This window comes from Chiloscyllium plagiosum, chromosome 9, assembly GCF_004010195.1.
Source record: "Chiloscyllium plagiosum isolate BGI_BamShark_2017 chromosome 9, ASM401019v2, whole genome shotgun sequence".
NCBI lineage: Eukaryota > Metazoa > Chordata > Chondrichthyes > Orectolobiformes > Hemiscylliidae > Chiloscyllium > Chiloscyllium plagiosum.
In genome coordinates this window covers 15,312,561-15,335,572 of record NC_057718.1, presented here as the reverse complement: position 1 = coordinate 15,335,572, position 23,012 = coordinate 15,312,561, and the positions used below count along the sequence as shown (strand labels likewise).

The window sequence follows — 23,012 nt, the reverse complement described above, 5'->3', positions numbered from 1 at the left end:
GTGGAGGCTGGTACAATTTCAACATTTAAAAGGCATCTGGATGGGTATATGAATTGGAAGGGTTTGGAGGGATATGGGCCAGCTGCTGGCAGGTGAGACTAGATTGGGTTGGGATATCTAGTCAGCATGGACAAGTTGGACCGAAAGGTCTGTTTCCATGCTGTACCTCTCTATGACTCTATTTTGCAAGGACTTGAATATAAAAGCATAAGTGTACTTCGGAGGCTCTGGTCAAACCACATTTGAAGTATTGTGCACAGATTTAGGCCCCATATCTCAGGAATGATGTACTGGAGTTGGAACATGTTCAGAGGAGGTTCACGCGAATGGTCCCAGGAATAAAAAGCTTAACATGGGAGGTACGTTTGAGAACACTGGGTCCATACTTGACAGAGTTTAGAGGGATGAGGAGGGATTTAATTGAAACTTGCAGAATGCTGAACGGTGTGGATAGAATGGATGTTGGGAACATTTTTCACATTGGTAGGACAGACTCAGACCCAAGGGCACAGCTTTAGAGTAAAGGGATGACCTTTAAGAATGGAGAGAAGGAGGAACTTCTTCAGCCAGAGAATGATGAATCTATGGAATTCACTGCCAGAGAGAGCTGTGGAGACCAAGTCATCAAGTATATTTAAGATGCAGATAGATTCTTGATTGTGATTGGGATCATGGGTTACGGGATTGAATGGTGGAGCAGACTTGATGGGCTGAATACCCTAATTTCTGCTGTCTTATAATATTTCATGACAATTTGTAAACAGTATTGTATAGAAAGCAAAATATCTCCATCTGAAGTGATATCTGTTGCTTTGGTTTACTGCTAACGTACAGTTGCATTTTCCACTAGAGCACCAACTACTTCCAACCTTCCCAGTCTCTTGCTTCCACCCAACAAATTCAAAGCAACTCAGTAAAGGAAACACAAATGACTTCAAACTCCATGAGAGGACAGCTCCAGTTCTTATCAACACTCATATCAGTATCAATGTTTGAAAGACAGAACTTGAAAATTATGGAACTTGAGGTTCTGTTCAAAGTAAAGGGCTTATGCCCGAAATGTCGATTCTCCTGTTCCCTGGATGCTGCCTGACCTGCTGCGCTTTTCTGATCTCCAGCATCTGCAGACCTCACTTTCTCCTCTGTTCAAAGTAAAGCAAATAAGACAGTGCAAGTGACAAAGAGGTGCTTGAGGACTTAAGTAACTATCTATTTGCCTACAAACATTCATACAACATTCAACATGGAGGTGGAACTTCAGTTTCGGTCACTAAATGTGACTGGGAGGAATTACAATGTACTAAAGCAGTACTGAGAGAGGTGATGTAAATTACAAAGTTTATTGCTTTACATTGGACCATGATGACAATTATTTCCATATCCTCAAATTAAAAATAAACAGGGGCCTACAGTTTACCCAGCTGAAAGCATGGTGACTACAGCTTAGGAGAGAATCAATTTCAAATAATTTGTGAAAAGCTCTCACGTTTGATCAAAAGCAACAGTTTACCAAATAATAAGTATATTCAAGAATATGCTGAAAACTAAGGTGAGGTTGCTATGGGCATGTTCAGATTTTCAAGAACATATTTATTTGAATTTAGCCATTATTCAACAAATGAACTGAATCAGTTTACTGGATAACAGTGGTGCAATGTGGTTGACGATTAACTGCCCTACATAATGGCCCTAATGGAAATGAAAGTGAATATAGCTCAGTCATAATCTTGTTGCTGACCTTCCATCAAGAGTACCATACGAAACAAAATCAAACAAAATTCATTTGAAACAACTTCACTGTTGAATAAAGAGCATTTAATGAGGATTATATTACATTTCAATAAAAACGAAATTGAATAAAATAGAGCATTTGGATGGTTTGATTCAACACGGAGTACTGCAATCTGCATTTCTGTACAATATGCTGTCTTCATGTTTGAACCTCGTTTCATAATTATCAAGTGAGGCTCTGTGCAGGAATTCAAATGACCTACAAAGATTAATATTGCTTGTAATTTATAAGCAGGCAAAATTGATCAGTAGGCTCTGATCAAGACTAAAGTCTTCACTGACGTGGTACATGTCAGAAATGGACCACACTTATAAGAATGCACATTGAAGCACCTGAAGGGATGTTGTGATTTGGATTCAATTGCATCTAGGTAGTATTCACACTATGAAGGATTAAGGAGCAGGACAATTCCTCCGCACCACCCCCCCCCCCCTCACCCCACCCCATCCCAGTTATGCATTCAGATGTGTGATACTGTAGAATTCATGTTCTCCAATACTTCCTCATAAAGCCAACTTTGACTGAAATCCTGGGAGTGTTCCATTGCTTCAAAGAGTTCCTTGTATTCTTCTGGATGCACATCACCAGTTAATATATCCTCTGATAAACCTAGCTGTGTCAGTAACTTCGCTCCACTTCCAGGGCACCAAGACCTAAGCAATGATTTAAACGCATTGAGAGGATTATTTTGATATGATAATATTTTTCAAAAACTAATTAACATTTAGCATGATTAGAAGCTGATACATTCAGTATATTGAGCAGTGTATATCCAAAGAGGGCATAAGACATGAAGATAGCTCAATTGAGTCATAAGACAACAAAAAAAAATACCCTTCTCCCATCGTGTTTGCACCAGTTATCATTCACCTATCTACTTTAATCGCATTTTCCGGCACTTGGGCCTTGTATGATATGGCATTTCAAGGGTTCATCAAAACTTTCCTTAAAGGTCTTGGCAGTTCCTGCCTCTAATAATCTTTTAGACAGTGGGTTCCAGATACATGTCACCCTCTAGGTGAAAAGATATTTCCTCAAATCCCCTTAAAACCGCCTGCTCCTTACTTTAAAACTGTGCCCCAGTTAATGGCTCCTTCACTAAGTGAACATTTTCCTGATGTACCCTTCCTATTCCTCTCAGAACTTTGCACAACTCAATCAGATCTCTTCACTGCTGAATTGTTCCAGCCTAGACAATATACTCGTGAATCTCCTCTGTACCCTCTCCAGTGCAATCACATCTTTTCTGTAGTGTTGCAACCAGAATTACACAAAGTATTCAACAGGAAACTTCTTGTTTTTGTATTTAATGCCTTGACTAATAAAGACAAATATCCCATATGCCCTCTTAACCATCTTATCCACCTGTCCTATTGCTTTCAAGGGTCTATGGACATGCACTTAAAGGTTCTGCTATTCCTCCCTACCATTCAACCTGTACTCCCTTGCCTCGTTAGTCCTCCCAAAATGCATAATCACTCATTCTTCAGGATTAAATTCCATTTGGAAAGGAAGCGATTGTAAAGGTTCTGGAGATATTGCTAACAGTGAGCAATGAATCTATTAACACAATAAGAACTATCGCTGTTAACTATCTATGGAATCTACATATTTTTAAACCAATCTTAAGCAAATGAGACTTGAACAGAGGCCCTTTGGCTTGGAGGTCGTGACATTATGCCATCGGATCGCCAAATCCCATGTTACACATGAAAGGAGTGAAACTATCACTGAATTCTAACAGATGAAAGGCTTAACAGACAATCAATTTTTCAAATGTATAATTTCAATTACATCACACTGCAAATTTTTGCTATAAATTCTGTGTTACGATCGAGCCCTCCGCAATCACCTGATGAAGGAGCGTCGCTCCGAAAGCTAGTGTGCTTCCAATTAAACCTGTTGGACTATAACCTGGTGTTGTGTGATTTTTAAAACTTTGTACACCCCAGTCCAACACCGGCATCTCCGAATCATGACTGATGAATTACTTTACATAACTGGACTGTCTCTGAAACTTGTGTAAACAAACTTCATCTACACCTTACTTGTATACTCATTTAAGCACTGCAATTAGGATTCCAATGCTTACAAAAAGGTCGTAATTATTTGCTTCATTGTGTGATTTCTTTCATTATAAAGGAGGTTAACTCGAGATCACTGTTGATCTTGGAGAGAGGTCGATGGCGAAATCCTTAACATAATTAAACTGTTTGAGGTGAGACAATTTGACTAGACAAATATAGACAACATTGATTCCCAGCTATAAACTAAGTACTGAAAACCAAGTGGCTGCTTGATGCAGAGTTAAGCCCGCCCTTGATAAATCTCTCATCTGGTTATTAACCTGTATTCTGTTTCAACAGAAAGAAAATAAGATCCCACTGTTACATCTTGCCCAGTTATACAAAACAATGCACAATGCCTCAGACTATAATCCAGTTTAAGTAATGTGGATTACATTTACAAATTACATTTAGTTTAATCTCTGTCAGAATTTCAAAACAGAAAGCAATTCAAAATCTATCACACTGCTATGGGATCTGGAATCAATGTGTAGGCCAGACCAAGTGAGGATGACAGATTTTTTTCTACAAGGACAATCATGAACGAGATAGGTTTTTAATGACAAGCTTGCATGATTATCTTGAGGAATCTTCATCTTCAGAATTTTATAAATTAAACTGTCACTTTCTGCCATCGTAGGATACAAAACTGTATTTCCAGAATATGAGTCTGGAGCTCTGGAATAATGGTCCAGTGACATTAACATCATGTCACCACTACCTCATCAATAAAAGAGCTCATGGTGTTGGAGGTAGTATATCAGCATGAATAGAGGATTGGTTGGCTTCTGTAAGGAGTTGGAGTAAGGGGCATATTTTCAGGATGGCAACCTGTATCTAGTAGTATGCCACAGTGATCAGTGCAGTGCTATGATAATGTACAATATATATTAATAACTTGGATGAGGTAAGTGAATGCACTACAATCAAATTTGTGGATGGCACAAAATGGTAGGAAGGCACGTGGTGTGGATGTCACAAGAAGTCTACTTAAAGATTTAGACAGATTATGTAAGGATGCACAAAACTTAGCAGGTGATATACAAGTGGGACAGAGATTTTGCACTTTGACAGGAAGTACAGAGGAATTGATTATTATTTAAATGGAGAAAAAGCAGTACAGAGGGATTTGGGGCTTCTTGTGAATAAATTACAAAAAGTTAGCGTGCAAGTTCAGAAGGTAGTAGGGAAGGCAATTGGGAGTATTGGCCTTTATTGAAAACAGTACAAGGTACTGGAGAGACAACACACAGAATAGTGTAAAGAATTTTGTACCTCTTATCTAAGAGATATATTGGCACTGGTGGAAAAGGTTCAAAAGGTTGATCCCAAGTATGAAGGGATTTTCATTTGAGGAGAGAGTTTGAATCTGTACCCAATGAAGTTTAGAAGAATTAGGGGCGACCTTAGTGAAACTTAAGATTATTAAGAATCTTGACATGATAGATACAGAGGGGTCAATATGCCTTGTGGGAAGTCTAAGGCCAAAGGGTATAATTTCAGAGAAAGAGGCTATCCAGTTAGAATAGAGATTAGGAAGAAGATTCTTTCCCCCACTCCCAACAGAGGGCTGTTGAAGCTGGGTCGTTAAGAATACCCAAGGCTGGAAAGAACAGATTTTTAATTAGCAAGGGGATAAAGGGATATGAGAGAAAGGGCAGGAAAGTGGAGTTGGGAATTAATGATATCCTTGAATGGCTAATCAGACTCGATGGGCCAAATGGCCTACTTCAGAACGAAAGTCTTGTGGTGTTATTGACCTGCTGCCCTGAATACCAACTAACTGCTAAGGTGATCATTTTTGCCAAATTTCAGCTTCAAGTAATAATACTTCTCTCCCTCAATGACATCCCAATCATACTTAAAAAGTGATTCAATCTCATTTGACAGTCTCCACTGGCACTGCATACAATAAAAGATAGGAAAGGGAAACTGGATTTTCCTCAAGACAGTGCTTTACTTGAAGTCTTTTATACTTACTCTAGTCGGTCAATTAGTTTAGCTTTACGTTTTGTAAGGCACTGCTTCAGCATCAGAACCAGCGTGGATGAATTGGCAGCTGTCAAGGTTTGAGTGAATAAGTCTTTGCGTGGAGTTAGTCGCACAAGACACAAATGATCATTTGTTAGCTACAGAAATTAAAAAAAGAGACAAAAGAATTAACTTCTAACACACCACTACTTTTTTCAATGAGGCAATACAATGTGATTAACAATACAGGTAGAATTGTACACTTCGCTGAAGTATCTACTGTAACTGGTTAATTAATTTAACATGTAAAGGTGAAAACCATTTCACATAATGTGAATACAGAGGAACCTCGATTATCCGAACGAGATGGGCGGGCACTATTTTGTTTGGATAATTGATTATTCGGTTAATTGATTCAATGCCTCTCCTCTGGGGTTTTCTTTAAGTCATTCAGGAGACTAGGCAGCAGCACACTACGCACGAGCCCCGCCTGCCCCACAACCCTGTGCAATACCTCTCTCCCCCCAACCCCATCCAACATGACCACCACCCCCACAACCAAACCCGGGCCCCAACCCTGTTCAACACTGCCCCCCTCCCCCACCTCCAATCCCATACAACACCGCCCCCTCTCCCATGCAGCTAGACTGGACACCAACAACAAGACCTTTGCTGCCGCCTTTATGGGCGGTGTAAGTCTCCAAATAGCTAGCAGGTGCATGCACACACACAACTGCAACTTTTTGACAGCTTCCACCTTTGCCCTGAACCGGACAATGTTGGAGACATTATCTGGCGGTGGGGGCGGGGGGTGTGGTGGAGGTAGGGTAGGGTAGGGTACAGCCTGTGTAGAACTCCAGGCAAAGTGTGGGAGGAAAGAAAGGGCGGGCAGTCAGTCAGAAACAGTGCCTGGGCTCCCATCGATGTCCAGGACTGCTCTCGGCAGCATTTCAGTAAGCAGAGTTCCTTTTTAATCACTGTAAACAAAAGACAAGATAAGTGTTGGAAACACTTCTTTGATGTAATGTTTCTATTGGGACTTTGAGATCTCCTTCGGATAATCTGATATTTGGATAACTAATATTTGGATAATCGAGGTTCCTCTGTATTAACTAACATTGCTTATCACACATTTTATACTTTTAAAAGTGGCAAACACTAACATCAGAAAATAGGATGAATCTTGCAAAAGATGGGAAATACCTGGATAATCCAAATATTGCTAACACCAGACAGATCAAAAGCCTAAACCTCAGATAACAAGTTTACCCAGACAAATAGTAAACAAATTACTAAAGCAGATCTTTTTTCTTGGTGCACAGATGACAGTTAAAAACTTGCATTTGTTAAATGGAAGTATTCAGAATTACATTTTCAGCCTCTAGTAAGTAACAAGCTAAACATGATTTCTGCTATGTTATCAATTTGTTTCTTTAACAGAATGGATAGTGCCCCAGAATATTTTCCCTAAGTGAAGGAGCATTTATTGTTACATACAATCTGCAGTACGGAACTTCTACATAGCCACATTGAACTGTAAAAAATAAATTCTTCAAAAGAATTTGTACTTCATCACATTCAAGACTACCAAGTACTTACTGAACTTCGTTGTATCCCATATCCTCCATTTTTAGAATTTGTAGCAAAGGATGACCATGGTTCCTAAAAAAGATAATTTGTTTAGAAATATTAAACACTTACAATTAAATATTCCAGTTATAGTATTGCTACTATAAACATTAAACATTCAATCTCGAAGTGTGGCAAAAAATAACCCTTTAACTAAGACCATTATATCATGGCTAGGGTACAACCAACTAATTAGAAAGAGTTGGCTGTTTTGTCAATTTGATAAAATCATGGACAATTTGATCGTGGCTTTGAGTCCACTTTTCTCCCTGCCTCCATAACACTTAAAACGATTCTTTGATTAAAAATTTGAACTTATAGGTACATCCATGGTGGTATGAGAAATGGAGTTTCAGGATATAGGAACAGTCATGTAGTTCCAAGTTAGGAAGGCGAGTAGCTTAGAGGTTACTTGCAAGAGGTGGTTCCCCCCCCCGCATCCTTTGTACTTATCCCTTTAAAAAACTGAAGTCATGGATTTCTAAGTTGCTGCAATGCTGTCATTGATCCCTTTCACCACTGAAGCACAATGTTGAATGTGGCAAAAAATGCATTAATTAAGCAGTCTACTTTATCCTGGATAGTGTAAGCTTCTATAGCTGTTGGAGCTGTTCCAGACAAGTGGAGAGTATTCTTATTCACTCCAAGTTGTATCTTGTCCTGATGGACATGCTTTGGAAAGGTTGGAATTTTACAGGTTTGTATGAGATTCCCCTTCATTCTTCTAAACTCTGGTGAATATAGTCCTAATTGATCCCGTCTCTCCCACACATCATTCCCACAATGCCATACATCACTCTAGTCAACCTTTTTTGCACTCCCTCAACAGTCAGACTGTCCTTCCTCAGATAACGGAGACCAAAATTACACAGTACTCCAGATCTGGTTTTACCAATGCTGTGTACAGTTGCAGCAAGACACCCCTGCTCCTGTTACTGCTCTTTCATTGGATGAGATATTGAATACAATAGAGGTGTGATGAAGCTGCTCTTTCAACTACTTTCAAAAACAGGATAGGCAGACAGGCAGAATAGTCAAATGGATAAGTTAAAAATAAGTTCCTCTGGTGAACAAAGACTGCACACTGAGTAATATTTCAGCCTGATAAAGTTGAATGGATTTACTGAACTAATCTATCATTTCAATAGCAACACAACTCAATACTTTTGATTCATATTTTAAATGGCTACAGAAGTGGAATAATCCATTTTATACAAATCCAGTGAAATTCACACCAGCTTACTTTCAGATGAGAACCTTGAATCCCCATACCAGTCACTAATATTGAAACTTCACATCACATAGGATAAAATGTTACACAAGCATAATTTTAGTCCACAAATGTCTTCGTGATGAATGAAAATGGTGGTGACAAAGTGGACTTGATGCTGGACTATGAATCCAGAGATTCAAGTAGTGCACTCCAAGTTGGTGGAACAGAAATTCAAAAAAGTTGGATTTAAATATCCAATGATGGTCACGAAAATACTGTTAATTACTGCTAATACCCACCTGGCTCACTATTATCTTTACGAAGGAATCTGCTGTCCCTACTTAGTCTAACTGACCTATAACACCCCAGAACAACAGCAATGAATTTGACTTTTAAATGTCCTCCAAGAAGTCCCACCAAGCCACTCAGTTGCTTCAAATTGCTAGCAAACCTCAAAAGAAATAAAATTGGATGTACCACCCTGGCAGTGACATCGGCATAAGAACCAACAATGGCAATTCAGTCCCATCATCTTACAAATCCACTACCATTACGTTTTGAAAGGAAAAGGGTAGCTGATTCATGCAAACACTACCACCTCCAAGTTCCTCTCTAACGTACTCACCATCTATCACGGATATATGTTGCTCTGTTTTTAGTGTTGGTCATTCTAAATCTTGAAACTTTCTCTAAGAGCACTGTGGATGTTGGGATAAAAATTCTGGGTTTTCTGTGTAAAGCTTAGGTGGAAAACACTGAACTTGGGGAAAAAAAATGGTTTCAGCATTAGTTTAAATTGTGTCAGTTCTGCAGGGACCTTAGCTGAAGGCAGAAGTGTAAAGCATTCATGTTTGAGAAACAGAACAGTTTAAACCACTAGGCACAGGAGCAGAAGCAGGCCCATCTAGATGAAAATTTATCTGATAATTGTCAACTTTGATTTCTCGCCTTGTCCCATAACCCTCAATTCCCTAGCTGATCAAAAATTTGTCTAGCCCAGCTCTGAAGATATTTAAATGACACAGCCTCTATAGCCATCTGTGGTAAAGAATTCTACAGATTCATGAGATCAAGAGAACAATTCCTCCTTATTTCTGTCCGAACTGGGCAACAGCTTAATCTGGGATTATGTCCTCTGATCCAAGACACACACTGATTCACTAATGTCCTTTTTAGGGAAAGGAAATCTGCTGTCCTTACCTGGTTCTGGCCTACATGTGACCTTAGCCCCGTAATGTGGTCTGACCTTTAACTGCCCTTTGGGCAGTTAGGGATGAGCAATAAATGGCTGACTTAGCCAATGATGCCTACATGTGAACAAATAGATTAAAAAAAACTTGGAACGTTTACCCTCAGTTTATTTTCTCTTTTGATATTTTTAAAACACCTTTTATTGCCTTTTAAAGCTTGCCCAATCCTCTGTCTTACCACTAATCTTTGACACATTGTATGATTTTTTTTCCTTTCAGTTTGATGCGATCCGTTACATCCCTGGTTAACTTATCCCTTTCCTAGAATCCTTCTTTCACAACAAAGATATATCTCCCAATGTAAGTCATAAGTATTTTCTTAAATGTGTGTCATTGTTCCTCAAATGTCTGTAACTAAACTCATTTCCTAGTTCCCTCCAACTAGTTCTGCCCTCATTGTTTTGCAATTACTCTTATTTCCAATGCAAAATTCTCAATTGGAAACAATAATAGTTCCTGACCAAAAAAGTGTTTAGTTAAAACCCTAAAAGGGGTTATTTGAAGCTGATAAACTTCAAACTGGGGTACTTGAAGGTGTCAGGAAAAGGTCATCAGATTCAAGAGACTAGGAGTTTAGGTTGCAGTCCAATTAAGCCGATAGAGATGATATAAAAGGAGATTCTCTCAAGTGTAAATACTGCAAAAAAAATGCTTTTGCGATTTGTAATTTTTTTTTTTACAAAAATGGGACTATATTTTTATTGTATTCAAAATCTTTATACAGTCTGTTCAGATGATAATGTGATAGTTCTGTTCTCGTGTGATCTCACGTTATTAAACTAATGGGACCGGAATCATGGTACAGCCCAATGCAGGTATGAAAGTTCAAATTCTACAAATAACAGTCTAAATTCTTCAATCGCGTTAAAGCCAATTTGTGCTGAAGAAACACATGTTATAGCAGAACTGAATGTATTGTGTTATATGAAAATAGCTATTTTATTTTATCTAAAATTTTATTTCCTTAATATTTTTTGGTAAAACAAAATCTCCAGACTGAGTGCTTACGTTTCAGAGAGAGACCACTTCATTAAAACAACAATAAAAAGACACAAAATGATGTGTTATGCTAAGTTTCAGCCTGAGATTTGACTTATCCAATTATCATCCACCTGTATGAATGGCTTGCATGCAGGGATGAATATAGTACGAGTGAGTCTCGTCAAATTTAAAGATACAGTAAAACAAGTGGGAAAGCAAAGAAATAAGAAATTTACAAATGTATATGAATAGGTCAGATGAATGGACCAAAGTTTGGCAAATGAAGTTTAATGTGGATATGTGAGGTTATTTATGTAGGTTGGAGGAATTGAAAATAAATTTATTATCTAAATAGATAGAAACTTCAGAGTACTTTGGTGCAGAGGGATCTGGGTGATCACGTGCATGAATTGCAGAAAGCTAGTATACAGGTTGTAAAGGAAAGCAAACAGATCTTTACATTTATTGCTAAATGAATAAAGTAGTCAGGAAGTATTGCTGCAAATATACAAGGCATTAGTGAGACCATATCTGGAGTACTGCATACAATTTTGGTCCCCTTATCTGAAGGGGATGGAGATGTTTTGAAAACAGTTCAGAATAGGGACACTAGATTGATTTGAGAGAGGAGATATTTGCCTGAAGACAGATTGAGCAGTTTAGAAGACTGAGAGGAGATCAAATTGAGGTATTAAGATGTTAAAAGGGATTGTCAAAGCAGATGGAGATAGGATGTTTCTTTATCGAGAAGAAGAAATATTGGTTTAGGTTAAAGGGTAGCAGATTTACAACAGATCAGAAGAAATTACTTCTCTCAAAGGACTGTGAATCTGTGGAATTCACGACACCACAGTGAAGTGGATACCAGGACATTGAATAAATTTAAGGAGGAGATAGACATTTTTTAATTGGAAATGGGTTAAACGGTAATGAGAGCGGGCATAAAAAAGAAGTCAAAGCTAAGATGTAATAAGCCATGATCGTATCAAGCTTGAGCAGCTGAATTGCTATGCCTCCTACTTATATTATAATATCATCATCTGCACCGAATGAACCATAGTCTTTCATAAGGCAGCTCAGCATAACGCCTACACGGCAATTGGAGATGGGCAATAAATACTGACCAAGTCAGCAAAGCCCACATCCCCTGAATTATATTAAAAATTGTCAAATCTCACCATAGCCTTATGAAAGACTATGGTTCATTCGGTGCAGATGATGATATTATAATATAAGTGTGCGGCACGATGGTACAGTGGTTAGCACTGCTGCCTCGCAGCGCCAGAGACCTGGGTTCAATTCCCGCCTCAGGCAACTGACTGTGTGGAGTTTGCACATTCTCCCCGTGTCTGCGTGGGTTTCCTCGGGTGCTCCGGTTTCCTCCCACAGTCCAAAGATGTGCAGGTCAGGTGAATTGGCCATGCTAAATTGCCCGTAGTGTTAGGTAAGGGGTAAATGTAGGGGTATGGGTGGGTTACGCTTCGGCGGGTCGGTGTGGACTTGTTGGGCCGAAGGGCCTGTTTCCATACTGTAAGTAATCTAATCTAATGTCAGTGTGCAGTTGAGGTTGTATTCATAATATCTTGACACAATGATGTGATTTGTATGACGCATAATCATTGCTGATAGCAGAAACATTACTATATTTAAAAATGATCAAAATGAAGACATACATATAACACCGTAATCTACAACTTACAATCATATAATTAATTAGGGAAACAAATTCGCACCTTGTGCAACAGCTGTATTTCACAAGCCAACTGGTATAGGGCAGTTAATGCCTGATAGTGCTTCAGGTTTCCAGCCTCTGCTGTCAGTTTCTACACAGAAGATAATAAATTCTCAATTTCAACAACTGAATTCAAAAGCAAAAGTTACAAAAGTTTTCAAGATTATTGACAAAGAGGACTTAACATACTGTGTATTCTTTCTCACTCATGAATATGTTCATTTCTATTCTTCCAAGCTGAAATACTGAAATCCGCTCAAACAGAGCATAAATGAGTTTCCAAAGCATGTTTCGTTCATTCTTTTGTGGCAAAATTCCAACTACTCTTATTGGTATATCTAGGAAAGAGAAATAACATTTTTAAATATATGCACTATTAAAATTAACATGTGATACTTACCGTGAATACTCAAGTAATAGTCTATCTCATGTAAAATTTGACCCCCTATCTTTGGCCAAATAACCTGGCCATATATCATGTGTAAAAGTCAACCCTAGTTCTTCACAGATAACAGATCAACGTTTATGAATCAGTGTACCAGCTGTCAGGTCCAACTCCAGCTTTCCAGTATGCTGGTTGTTCCACTCCCCAGCCAGTCTTCCAGTCCATTGGCTATTGTGCTCCGCTCCAGGTTTTCAGAATTACCATAATTCATTTTTCTTTTCATTATTCATTTAGAGATCAATTGGGCTTCTGCCAATGATATGAACTTTGACAGGCATGAATTTCAGGCCCTTAAAAAGTAGTGTTATGGACTAAGCCAGACATTCTTGAGCAGGCAACCCAGACCATAACTTTGCAATTTGTTTCAGGAAGTGCATAGTGAAAATTACCCGGAGTAACTTAGCTAGGTTGACTACTAGGTTTTTAAAAACTGGGAAATTTATTCACAAAATTACACAATGAAACACTAAGAACAGAATTAAATAATCCCTACAGAATTAAATAATCCCTACAAAGTAGACTTAATTATGCTGTTAGGAGAAAGTGAGGACTGCAGATGCTGGAGATCGGAGCTTAAAAATGTGTTGCTGGAAAAGCGCAGCAGGTCAGGCAGCATCAAAGGAACAGGAGAATCGACATTTCAGGCATAAGCCCTTCTTCAGGAATGAGGAGGGTATGCCAAGCAGGCTAAGATAAAAGGTAGGGCGGAGGGACTTGGGGGACGGGCATTGGGAATACGATAGGTGGAAGGAGGTTAAGGTGAGGGTGATAGGCCGGAGAGGGGGTGGGGGCAGAGAGGTCGGGAAGAAGATTGCAGGTCAAGAAGGCTGTGCTGAGTCTGAGGACTGGGACTGAGAAAAGGTGGAGGGGGAGGGGAAATGAGAAAACTGGAGAAATTTGCATTCATTCCTTGTGGTTGGAGGGTTCCTAGGCGTAAGATGAGGCGCTCTTCCTCCAGGCGTCATGTTACCATGGTCTGGCGATGGAGGAGGCCAAGGACCTGCATGTCCTTGGTGGAGTTGGAGGGGGAGTTAAAGTGTTCAGCCACAGAGCGGTTGAGTTGGTTGGTGCAGGTATCCCAGAGGTGTTCTCTGAAACGTTCCGCAAGTAGGCAGCCTGTCTCCCCAATGTATAGGAGGCCACATCAGGTGCAGCGGATGCAGTAAGTGATGTGTGTGGAGGTGAAGGTGAATTTCTGACGGATATGGAAGGATCCCTTGGGGCCTTGGAGGGACGTGAGGGGGGAGAGGTGTGGGCGCAAGTTTTGCATTTCTTGTGGTTGCAGTGGAAGGTGCCAGGAGTGGAGGTTGAGTTGGTGGGGGGGGGGGGGTGGATCTGACGAGGGAGCTGGTACCCAATGCAGTAGTCCAAAATATTGGAAAAAAGGGCACATAAAAAGTAAAGTCTTGAATCAGTAAAATACTAGCATTAACCATGTACTTAGGGAGCAGGTTCCAGCAACAAAAAGAAAAGATAAAAGAACCCTACCAATCAGGTCTTGGAGAATCCACCAACAAAAACCATCAAGGTGTCTGGCTAATTAAAAAGGTGACACAAAGAAGGCACATAAATCTCGTGCAAATTAATAAAATACTCTTAAAAAGCTATGAATTAAATCCAAATCTCCGAATTTATAAACTTGATGCAAAAAATTGTTAATTTTGAGGTGCAATACACAAAGTCAAATCAATAAAAGGAAATAAGACTTGCATTTATCTTACACCTTTAATGAATTAATAACATGCTAAAATGTTTTACAGCCAATGAGGCTCTTACAAAGTAGAGTCATTGTTGTCACACTGGAATGCTGCAGTGAATTTGCTCAAAGCAAGCTTTCAAAGCCTCAAACTGACAGTGACCAAACAACAGACATCAACATTCACACTGATGAATAAAGTTTGAACACATCATTAGCATAGCTCCCCTGTTTTCCTTCTAAGACCACCTTTATTTAACAGGTCCATTTGAGCAATCAAACCAGTTTAATGTCTGATCGGAAAGTCAGCAACTTTTACTGTGCAACATTGCTTAAGTACTACAGGGACTGTCAACCTAGAGTTCTGTACTCAAATGGACCTTGAACTTTCAACTTTACGACTCAGGCAAGTTCATAGAACCCTACAGTACATATGGAGGCCATGCAGCCCATCAGGTTTGCACCTACTCTCCGAACAGCATCCCATCACCCTGCATTTACCACAGCTAATCCACCTAGCCTGCACAACCCTGGATGCCACAGGACAACTTAGCATGGCCAACCCATCTAATGTGTCACCATTTTAAGGATCAAAATGTTTGTCAAAATATAATCAGTTACAACAGATTCGTATTCTCAAAATGAGAACTGCTTTTAAAAGAGATAGAAATTCTTGAAGAAATTATCACCTGCAGTCCAGGCAACTGGTGCAATTCCCAGATCATTGAAGAGTTTTTCAGATGACATGGCAGGAGGTCTCACTGGGCCACGACCAATTGGATCAAGTTTGAAGAAGTCACAATGCACCACCTCCAATTGCCCATGCAAACGTCTTTCTAGGGACTAAATGTTTATTTCAATAGTTTAGAAAATGGTTCCAAAAACAGTTTTAAAGCACTGATACATTAAAACATCAGTGACTATTTAAAGTGAGTTAATGGAATGGAAGTCTTCATCTTCAAATACCAACTAGATAAAACATAAACCAGAACAACACAATCACGTGTTGTCATTTATATAAATAATTTGGAAGTGAACATAGGAGCTTTGCTTAGTAACTTTGCAGATAACACAAATTGGAGATGTAGTGGACAACAAAGGTTACCTCACAGTTAAATGAGATCTTGATTAGATGGGCCAAGGAGTGGCAGATGGAGTTTAATTTAGATAAATGTGAGGTGCTGCATTTTGGAAAGGCAAATCAGGGCAGGACTTAGACACTGAATAGTAAGATCCTGGGGAGTGTTGCTGAACAAAGAGACCTTGGTGTGCACATTCATAATTTCTTGAAAGTGGAATTGCAGGTAGACAGGAAGTTGTTTGGTATATTTGCCTTTATTGACCAATGCATTGAGTATAGGAGTTGGGGCTGTACAGGGCATTGGTTAGGCCACTTTTGGAATACTGCATTCAATTCTGGTTTCCCAACTACAGGAAGGAAGTTGTGAAACTTGAAAGGGTTCAAAAAAGATTTAAGAGGATATTGCCAGGGTTGAAGGGTTTGAGCCATAGGGACAGGATGAATAGGCTGGGGCTAGTTTCCCTGGGGCATTGGAGGCTTAGGGGCATGGGTAGTGTAAATAGGCAAGATCTTTTCCCTGGGGTGAGGGGAGTCTGAAACTAGAGGGCATGAGTTCAAGATGAGATGAGAAAGTTGTAAAAGCGGCCCGGGGCAACCGTTTCCACGCAGAGGGTGTTGCGTTTATGGAATGAGCTGCTAGAAGAAGTGGTGGAGGTGGGTACAATTACAATATTTAGAAGGCATTGTGATGGGTTTGGAGAGATATGGCCAAATGCTTGCAAATGGAACTCAGTTTATATGGGACACCTGGTCAACATGGACAACTTGGACTGAAGCATTTCCATGTTGTATATTTCTATGACTCGATATGAAGAGCAAAGGGCAGGATGAGTAGAGAGAGACATGCAGGAAATCACATTTTGGCCATTTCAGTCTGTTCCACCATTCATTCAGATCATAGCTGACTTTGAGCGATCTCCACAAACCTCATGAAACCTTTTATTCCTTAACCTTTGGCTCAACATTCTCAATCGTGGGTGTCTGACAGCCCTACCTATGAACAAGGAGGCTCTAGTTCAAGTATCCCCTGCACCAGAGGTGGGTAATAACATCGCCGAATAGATCAATTAGAAAATATCGACATCTCCTGATTCGAAACAAACTGGGCAAGGATGATATCATGAAGTATTATCTCATCTTAACAAGGAGTCATAAAAATAACAAAACAGACCACAAAAGGAGGATAGATCCAGGGATAAGTGACACCTGAAGGAACCAGTCAGAAGAGAGTGGGAGGTGGCATTCGTCAATGTTCATCAACCTCAACAGCCAATTAGATATTGATCAGACGCTCTTTAAATGAGTTAGAAATGAGCCTCATCTCACCTTGGACAATCAGAATATAATGCCATAATTGATCATCCTATAGATTGTGGCTGGGAAAAAGTTAACAAGCAAGTTTGAAAAGCAAGTTAGTCAAGCCTATTGTCCACTTAGAAGCAGAAGCTGCCAGAAGTATTAGAGAGAGACTAGAGTCTGAATGTGGACCCTGCACCTGAAGTTGAATTGGAAAGCAAATGAAATGTTGTTTATTGAAGGGGAATGAAACATACAAGTGAGGAAGTTTTAGTGCAGCTGTGTAGGGCCTTGGTGAGACCACATCTGGAATACTATCAACAATGAGACAATTTAACCACAATCCTCAACAGTCAATGATGTTACCATCACTGAATCCACCACTATGAACATCTTGGGGATTATCACGGACCAGAAACTCAACTGGACTCAAATAAACAGTGGCCACAAGAAGAGGTCAGGGACTAGGAATTCTGTGGCAAGTAACTCCCCTCCTGACTCACGAAAGCCTGTCCACCATCTACAAGTCACAATTCAGGAGTGTGATGGAGTATTTCCCACCTGCCTGGATGAGTGCAGCCCCAACACTCAAGAAGCTTGACACCATCCAGGACAAAGCAGTCTGCTTGATTGGCACGAGATCCACATGGATCCATTCCCTCCACCACCGACGTTCAGTGTGCAGCAGTGTGTACTATATACAAGATGCACTGCAGAAATTCAAATATCCTCAGACAACACCTTCCAAACCCACAACCACTTCAAATCTAGAAGAACAAGGGTAGTAAATATATGGGAACACCACTACCTTCAATTCCCTTCCAAGCCACTCACCATCCTGACTTGGAAATATATTGCTGGTCCTCCATTGTCACTGGGTCAAAATCCTGGAATTCCCTCACTAATGGCATTACTGCCAAACTGCAGCATTTCAACAAGGCAGCTCATCACCACCTTCTCAAGGGCAACTAAGGACATGTAATAAATGCTGGCCAGCCAGCGATACCCACATCCCACAAATTAATAAATAAAAAATTGAAACGAAGGATAGTTTTGGTCTCCCCGTTGTTGTGGTTCTGTTCGCCAAGCTGGGAATTTGTGTTGAAGACATTTCGTCCCCTGTCTCGGTGACATCCTCAGTGCCAGGGAGCCTCCTGTGAAGTGCTTCTGTGATCTTTCCTCCAGCATTTGTAGTAGTTTGAATCTGTCGCTTCCGGTTGTCAGTTCCAGCTGTACGTTGCAGTGGCCGGTATATTGGGTCCAGATCGATGTGCTTATTGATTGAATCTGTGGATGAGTGCCATTCCTCTAGGAATTCCCTGGCTGTTCTCTGTTTGGCTTGTCCTATAATAGTAGTGTTGTCCCAGTCGAATTCATGTTGCTTGTCATCTGCGTGTGTGGCTACTAAGGATAGCTGGTCGAACAGAACCACAACAATGAGCACCCGAGCTACAAATCTTCTCACAAACTTTGGTCTCCCCGTTTAAAAACGCAGTCTCATTGCTGGACTGAAGGGCTTGTCTTAAGACGACTGGGTGAACAGGTTGGACCAGTATCCACTGGCGTTTATATGAATGGGAAGCGATCTTATTGAAAGACGCTGAAGGGACTTGAGAGATTGTATGCCAAAAGAACACTTGCTTTTGTTTTTTTTGTGGGGGAAAGAGACACTTAAAATAAGGGTCACTGTCAAAGAATAAGACATTGGAGCAGAAATTAGACCATTCAGTCCATCAAGTCTGCTCCACCATTCAATCATGGCTCATGAGTTTCTCAACCCTATTCACCTGCTTTCTCCCCGTAACCCTTGACAGCTTGATACTCAAGAACCTATCTCAATCTTAAATATACTCAATGACCTGGCCTCCACAGTCTTCTGTGGCAATGAATTTCATAGAGGTCTCTTTTCAAAGCAGAATCTGAGATTATCTGAAGGTTATAAACAAGGGGAATTCTCTTCTCCAGAAAGCACTGGAGGCTGGGTCACGAATTAATTCGAAATAGTGTTAACAGTTTTGATTGTGAATGGTTATGGGTGCCAAATATGAAATTTGAGTTGAGATCACAACCAGATTAGCCAAAACCTTAATGGCTTATTCCCAAGTCTTGAGTGTGACTTGGAGATGATGTCCACAACATTCCCATTTTCAGGCAAAGTTCTGGCTTAACTGAAAGCTACATAGGGTTGGCTGAGTAGGTTCTGGTATGAAAAGACCCACAATTGGACATGGAGTGTAAATACTGACACAAGAATACTTCATTTTAAAACAGGACATGCAGGATGAAGAGAATTGACTTTCATGGTAATTTAGACAATAATTCTTTGTAACATGGCTGTACAGCAGAATGAATAAGCTGAAGATAGAGGTAATAATTTTCTGACTAAGGGAACAGCACTGAAATGTTCTAGAAAATTAGGATCACTTTGCCCTTGCACCCAGGGAAAAGCATGATCTTAATTCATTTTTCTACATAAAAACCAAAATCAGGAATCGAGGAGGAGTCAGCATTCCAATTCATTTGTCCATCTAAAGGCAAGTTCCATGCATTTCCCCCATGTATCGCACACACAAAATTGTGAAATGCTCAGTCTCAAAATCAATTAACTCTGATCAAGTAAACAAGATTAATTACAAATATACCTGCAATGCAGGGAGAAACTGCTTGTCACCCTCCAAAGACACCACTCTCTGTGCTCCACCATTCAGCAGCGCACGTGTCAAAACGCCAGGCCCTAAGAATGCAATAAAACCAAACTCATCAAGGAAAGGGAAAGATTCTTAAAATGCTAACAGATTCAAAAAGAAAGTAGACCAACCTGGATTGCATTCAAAAATTATGGCATTATCTTCAGATAGGTCTCTATCAAGACGTTCCACAATTAGATTTGCCAGGTCAGAATTCAGAACAAATCTTCTCAAATATCTACTCCTCTCTGCCTTGATTGTTAGTTCTTCAATGTCTTCCATGTCCAGAAAGTCAACCCTGGATATTGGCCTCTGCTGTTCTTTTCTGAGTACTGAACAGGCAACTGCAGACAAATATCGATCTGTCCTGCCACAATAGGTCGAATATTCTGCCAGCTTGAGTGGAGACTGATTTTTTGGTGGGAGACGCTCAAGAAATCTTGTGTCATGCGAATAAGTTTTTAGTAAATGCTGTACTTGTTGCAAACAACCACATGCTCTACAGGTAACAGTCCTTACAGTGAAAAACATAGTCTTGTACTTTAATAATGCCATTTTGCTTGTTACCTAAAACAAATGGAAATTATTAAAATTTTAGATGAAATCAAATATATATCTACCATATGCATCATATACAAATGTAACCATATTATTAAAGTCAAAATTATATTTCACATCATTGTGGGTGAAGATTTCAAATCACACTTGTCACAAATGGGTACTACCCTGACACTAGATTAGACAGTCTCAAAAGACTTAACTGAGAGAAGAATAGAACGCAAACCACTGCATACTCATACTTAAAAGATGTTGCTGAATAGCAAAATCAATGTCTAATTCTGTCTGCCTTTAACTCACAAAAGAATGAAAGTTAACTGTACTCATTGATTTAAATAAAACTTCAATGCAGACAACGCCTTGACCATTCTGCATTATTAGCTTCCATAAACATGATATTTCAAACAACATTCATGATGGCTTTTAGAAAACATGGTTAACAAAATCGATATTTCTTGCATTCTTACGTTCTCCCAAAGTTTAATCTGAGGTGATTCATTTATTTACAGGCTGTGACTTGTGTGCGAAGTAATAATTTCAGTCAACTACAGATGAAAAATCATTCATAGATGCTGAATATGAAAAAGCTCTTTGAAAGAGGACAGTGGATGGCAATGTTGGCTGGGCTATTTCCCTTTCTAATATCAAAGTTTGTATCATTTACAGTAATACTAAGACAAATATAATCCAAATATTCAAAGCTACAGCTGAATAATTTTCAAGTTCAACATTCAGTGGTGAAAATGCCATGAATGACAACTAGCATGTTTATGTCAGGTTGTTTGATTACCTGTCTTTGGGTTTGAGAGAAAATTACTCGTGAAAGACACATGGTCAATACATTGAATTTGACATTTCTCCGAAGAGATTAAATTGCTCTGTATTGTTTGAATTCAAAAAGCTAATGAGAACAATGTTTTTATTAGGGAAGCCAGTTATCCCACCCTTTCTTTAAAAAAACTTATTTCCTTCTACTTAGGTTGCACTGCAGTGGCTTTGGACCATTAGGCCTTCGTGTGACCACCCAGTCTGGTGAATAGTTTTTGCCTCTGTTTGAAAGAGGAAATAATTTTTAGAAGCAGTTAAGTTTCACACTACTAATTTCTGGGATGAAGTGTTTATCTGAAAAAGGAAAGATTTAACAAGTTTGGCCATTACTCACTGGAACTGACAAGAATATATTAAAATGGCACAAACGCCAACAGCGTAGCCACATCATTAACATACAAATACGCCAGGCTTACAAAAAGCATAAAGCAGCAAAAAAATTGAACTACAGATGTATCAATACCACTTCAGATTAATGGAATGCAAACCAAAATACAAGAATCCATTGGTACTGATGATGATCATAGATTAGTAATCCACAGTTTGAACATCAATTCAAACCTTATTAAGACCGTTTGAGCAATATAAATAAAATCAAATATCGGAATTCTGCTCACTCAGGTGGCTGTATTAATGCACGCGAGTGCATTACAAGAAGAACAGGGGGCCCACGCAGTCATTTGGGCTCTGCTGACGCCTCAGCTAATCATATGGGCATATGATTAAAAAATGTACAGACCTGTATAAAAATGATAAATTCTGATCTCTGTATGTACATGTTTACATATGTATGGCATGACCAACTGTACAGACCATCAAATTATTTTACAAATAAAGTATATTTTTGAAATTAAAAAAAAGTATTAATGCACGCGAGTGCTCATTTAACGTTTTCACGGCTAACCTCACTGATTGGTTACAAATTGGAATTCACTGCACCTACAAAGGACTGAATACGGAATTTTCGCAATATTAACGAATATTTCGGTAGTGGGCAGAAAGAAAGAGTATCCCTGACGAAGGGCTTTTGCCCGCAACGTCGATTTTACTGCTCCTCGGATGCTGCCTGAACTGCTGTGCTCTTCCAGCACCACTAACCCAGGCACAAAGAGTCCACTCTGTCCTAACCATCCGTCATTTAGGAGCGAGAGCAGTCTCCCTCAGTAACATTAGTTGTCTGGGTCTATGGGGGGGGGGGCAACGCCAAGACATCGCACGTTGCTGCTGTTAGGAAATCCACATCTCATGGTCTCTCCGCATGGACAGGTTTGCATTGCGGAGAGAGACGCATCGGGATGCCCGACCTGATCGGGAAGGGAAACGAAATACCCGAAGCTGTAGAATGGGTTCAACCAACGCTCTTGTTCGTCTGGCAGATGCTGCTCAACATTCTGCGTTTCTCATCCATGCCGCCGCCATCGTGACATTGAACCCCGCGTCACCGAACGCGTCATCGCGTCAGCAAGTCCTTATACGTCAACACGTCGGGTGATGTCATTCCCGACCGTTGGCCCTGGCAACGCTCAAGCCTCCGTTCCGGACCTTTTTCGGTAAGTGACCGTTATTTGTTTCAAACACACCTTCAATTCCGGCCTGACGGGGAGAAAGGAAGTAGGGAATGGAAGATGGGAAATGCTTTTGTCCGAAACATCGACTCTCTTGCTTCTCGGATGCTGCCTAACAGGCTGTGCTTTTGCAGCACCACTCTAATCTCGACTCTGGGCCCCAGCTATGCCTGCCTCTTCGTAGGGTATGTGGAACAATCCATCTTCCGCAACTACACTGGC

General features: G+C 40.0%; 1 protein-coding gene and 2 long non-coding RNA genes across 3 annotated transcripts in view; 2 read left to right on the top strand and 1 right to left on the bottom strand.

The window, feature by feature from the left end:
* Window positions 1-894, top strand: part of LOC122552650 — a 15,304-nt gene extending 14,410 nt beyond the window's left edge. The window contains exon 4 of the long non-coding RNA XR_006312440.1: window positions 851-894. This is a non-coding gene — a long non-coding RNA (uncharacterized LOC122552650). The remainder of the gene's footprint in view (window positions 1-850) is intronic.
* An 899-nt stretch (window positions 895-1,793) lies between these two features.
* Window positions 1,794-22,266, bottom strand: tfb2m (transcription factor B2, mitochondrial). Its single transcript, XM_043695431.1, has 9 exons — window positions 22,169-22,266; window positions 19,971-20,406; window positions 19,795-19,886; window positions 15,465-15,618; window positions 12,824-12,972; window positions 12,636-12,725; window positions 7,429-7,491; window positions 5,839-5,987; window positions 1,794-2,445 (listed from the first exon to the last, which is right to left on the bottom strand). The coding sequence occupies exons 2-9, from the start codon at window positions 20,392-20,394 to the stop codon at window positions 2,253-2,255; spliced, it is 1,314 nt and encodes a 437-aa protein (XP_043551366.1). The 5' UTR covers window positions 20,395-20,406; window positions 22,169-22,266; the 3' UTR covers window positions 1,794-2,252.
* Window positions 22,267-22,554: 288 nt separating this feature from the next.
* The window catches only part of LOC122552643, a 14,505-nt gene continuing 14,047 nt past the window's right edge, over window positions 22,555-23,012 (top strand). The window contains exon 1 of the long non-coding RNA XR_006312436.1: window positions 22,555-22,775. This is a non-coding gene — a long non-coding RNA (uncharacterized LOC122552643). The remainder of the gene's footprint in view (window positions 22,776-23,012) is intronic.

Excerpts from the sequence above, each read along its gene's own strand:
- tfb2m (XM_043695431.1), bottom strand. The coding sequence starts at position 20,394 with ATGGCATTATTAAAGTACAAGACTATGTTTTTCACTGTAAGGACTGTT. Across the intron at positions 15,619-19,794 it reads AGTTTCTCCCTGCATTGCAG|TCCCTAGAAAGACGTTTGCA; the intron begins GTATATTTGTAA and ends ATAAACATTTAG. Across the intron at positions 2,446-5,838 it reads AAACTAATTGACCGACTAGA|GTCTTGGTGCCCTGGAAGTG; the intron begins GTAAGTATAAAA and ends ATCATTGCTTAG.